General features: G+C 52.0%; 1 protein-coding gene across 1 annotated transcript; it reads right to left on the bottom strand.

Moving 5' to 3' along the window:
- Positions 1-1781: 1781 nt before the first annotated feature.
- On the bottom strand, positions 1782-2663 carry LOC144097768 (arylamine N-acetyltransferase-like). Its single transcript, XM_077630404.1, has 2 exons — positions 2129-2663; positions 1782-2044 (listed from the first exon to the last, which is right to left on the bottom strand). The coding sequence occupies exons 1-2, from the start codon at positions 2661-2663 to the stop codon at positions 1782-1784; spliced, it is 798 nt and encodes a 265-aa protein (XP_077486530.1).
- Positions 2664-2897: the final 234 nt, after the last annotated feature.

Below are 2897 nucleotides of genomic sequence, written 5' to 3'. Positions count from 1 at the left end.
GTAATTAAGAGTACAACTGTCGAGGTACACAAATGATTAAGGCAAGGTTGTCCTCTATGAACGCTGCTGTTCATGCTGTATGTGATAAGTATGGAAAGAAGGCTACAAGGAAGCAATCTATATGTTATAATCTGTCCTACAGATTAGGCGGGAAGGTTTTTGAGCAACGACTGCACCTAGCTAATACTGCACCCAGGATTAGCTAATGCCAAGTCTAGAAGCTGTCCTCCTTAACGTCACCATATTCGTTTGATTCAGGTTCCCCCTCTAGGTGGTATGAACCGGTGTTACTCACCCTCTCACATATATCCGCACTTGACTTACACCTCAGCTGGCTACCACCCAGCTCCTTTGTGCTGCTCATGTGATCTTTTCCCTTCAGCTTCCCGGCCTCTTACACTCGTATACGCAGCTGCTTCACTTGGACATCCCCACGTCATATCATTGCCCCGCAGGTCCATCCGGAAGGTCATGCAGTCACGGTAAGATTGCACAAGTTCTCGCATGGCATAGCAGCATATGCTATAGCAAACGCCGCGTTGAAATGCATGGCTGCGATAAGTACTTAAAAACAGGGTAGCTCTTTCACACTGTGCATGCGCGGATTCAACAAGGTTTCTGCCATGTTGTAACTTTTTTATTGAATGGTGAGGCTGAAAGAAGTTGCGTTCAAGATGAAGTGTGCAATGTTATCTTTTGCAGGAACACAACACAGGCGCCCACCCACCAAACGCGGCAGCGCTCTTCCGACGCTGACTGGGGGGCACTGCCGTGGAGGTTCATTCCGGTGTAGAAGAACGAGAACGGATGTTGACGACGCCAACGGTGCACAGCATGCATTGGCGGCCTCTTCATCAAATGTGAAACGTGTCGGTTAGATTTTGCTTTATCTTGGTAAATAGCAAACAGTGCGATGGCGCAAGGTCTAGCATGTAAAAGGCTTGTGGTGTGACGGAAATGCATCTCTTCTATGCTTGCGGAGCTCTCGCGACTTGTGCCGGCCATGCGCCGATCGTTTTGGGTAATTGCTTCTTTCTGCAGATCGTACTCTACGCACTTTCACGCTACTTCTGCAGCGTTCGCGAGTGCTGCGCTGAGTTTGCAGTTGCGTCAAATTCTAGTAATTTGCCCAGCACACCATCGCAAAGTGTAGGCAGCCTCGCCGAGCTATAGCATATGCCTGTCTAGGAATTCTTGGGAGGAGGGAGCTCACCTGTACTTATGGTCTGTCGTCAAGTACCTTCTTGCACCTTCTGTTCAGTGCTACGATCCCCAGTGTCGATCCTCAGTGTTGGTCAAAACGCAGGGAATGGAGGGAATGCCGAGACATGGCGTCCTCGGGCGTGCTTTGTTCCCCTGCCGGGCCTGTAGGCGTTGTCAGCGTGTGCACTCCCCATGAACCTGCTAACGATGCCAACGCAGACAGGTCAGTCTCAGTAAACAGCACCCGTTCGGCATTGGGTACTGAGAGACAGGACACCTTCTGCTATGAGAAATTAGATACTGGGGCGCAGGTTATGTTTTCCGTTACGCATATGTGCGTTATGTTTCCCGTCGCTGTACAGGTTCTTCCGCCGGTGTAATTGCAGTCATTTGCACGAGGAAACTTCGCATGATAGGAGATATTCCGATTGTCATTTGAAGGCTACATCTTTCAATTTCATCAAATATTAACAGTGTTGCAGCCCAAGAGGCAACTTTCATCACATGTTTCAAGCCCCTTTTAAGTCTTTTCGATGGTTCCTTTCAAGTACATTCACCACTCATAAGCAGCACCGCATTCAACATTCCGGCCAACGGCTCTTTTTCTCCCAGAAGCTGCCATCCTCTCTCCATGAGTCCAGAAGCTCGCGCAGCCGGACACGCAAGGGCTCGGTGTCTTCTTCCGGACTCAGACGGAGTCTGAAAACCGTTTGCAGCAGCTCCAGAATCTCGTCTTCACTGCTCAGGACTCGCTTTTCCAAGATGCCATCGCTGGGAGACCAGCGGATGAACCGTTCCCTCACCAGCTGCAGCCAGCACCCATCGTCTTCGGACCGCCGCCCTGCGAAAAGAAGGCGTCACACAATGCTATCCGGATGGGTGGACGCTTGCCAATTGATCGCATCGAAATCCACCCAGTCGAGACCGTACGGCTCAATCAGGAAGAATGCCTTCCAGCCACCGCTTTTAGTGGGAAGAGAGTGCTCCACCGCTCCAGAGTCGTCCACTTCGCGGACGCGGTACGGCGTCGTGTCGCCCCCTTTAAGGGGGAGAGCTCGCTCCATGCCGATGAACGCCTGGGCAACGTCCGTGATCCAGGGATCACCACCGTCGGGCAGCTGCACCAGAAGCGTAACGTGGATGAGCCGCGTCTTTTCGGGCGCATCATCTGGAGTCATGAGACAGAAGCGGGCCGCCCGTAGCTGCACCCGGTAGCCGAGTGCCTGCAGCAACCGACCGAAGAGGCAGTTGAGCTCTAGGCAGTAGCCTCCGCGTCCTCTCAGCGTCACCTTAGTAAGCACTGCCTTGGCGTTAAGAGAGACTTCTCGTCTGAGCAGGCAATCCAGGTTTTCAAAAGTGACACGCTCCGAATGGGTCCTGATCAGAACATTGAGGTCGTCCAGATTCGGCTCGATGGGGCGTATCACTTCCAGATACTTCAGGTAATCTTGCACCTCCATATCGGACAGTGGCTCCATCTAGAATTTAGAAGTAGAAGCTTCGAGGTGAGTACGACACTAAGCGTTTGACTAAAACAGGAGTCGCGCTATGAACTGCTCCCAGAACAGACCTGTTCCCGTGTGTCAGCAAAAAGTGATACTTAATTCCAGGCTCTTGAAGACTGTTGGTTCCGTAGGCTGCTGCAGACGCGCGGCGATGAAAGGATGCACGCTCGACAAGCGCCCGTAGTCAGG

This window comes from Amblyomma americanum, chromosome 7, assembly GCF_052857255.1.
Source record: "Amblyomma americanum isolate KBUSLIRL-KWMA chromosome 7, ASM5285725v1, whole genome shotgun sequence".
Taxonomy (NCBI): Eukaryota; Metazoa; Arthropoda; class Arachnida; order Ixodida; family Ixodidae; genus Amblyomma; species Amblyomma americanum.
The sequence above is the reverse complement of the archived record's forward strand: the minus strand, read 5'-3'. Positions and strand labels throughout refer to the sequence as shown.

Excerpts from the sequence above, each read along its gene's own strand:
- LOC144097768 (XM_077630404.1), bottom strand. The coding sequence starts at position 2,663 with ATGGAGGTGCAAGATTACCTGAAGTATCTGGAAGTGATACGCCCCATC. Across the intron at positions 2,045-2,128 it reads CTTCCTGATTGAGCCGTACG|GGCGGCGGTCCGAAGACGAT; the intron begins GTCTCGACTGGG and ends TTCTTTTCGCAG.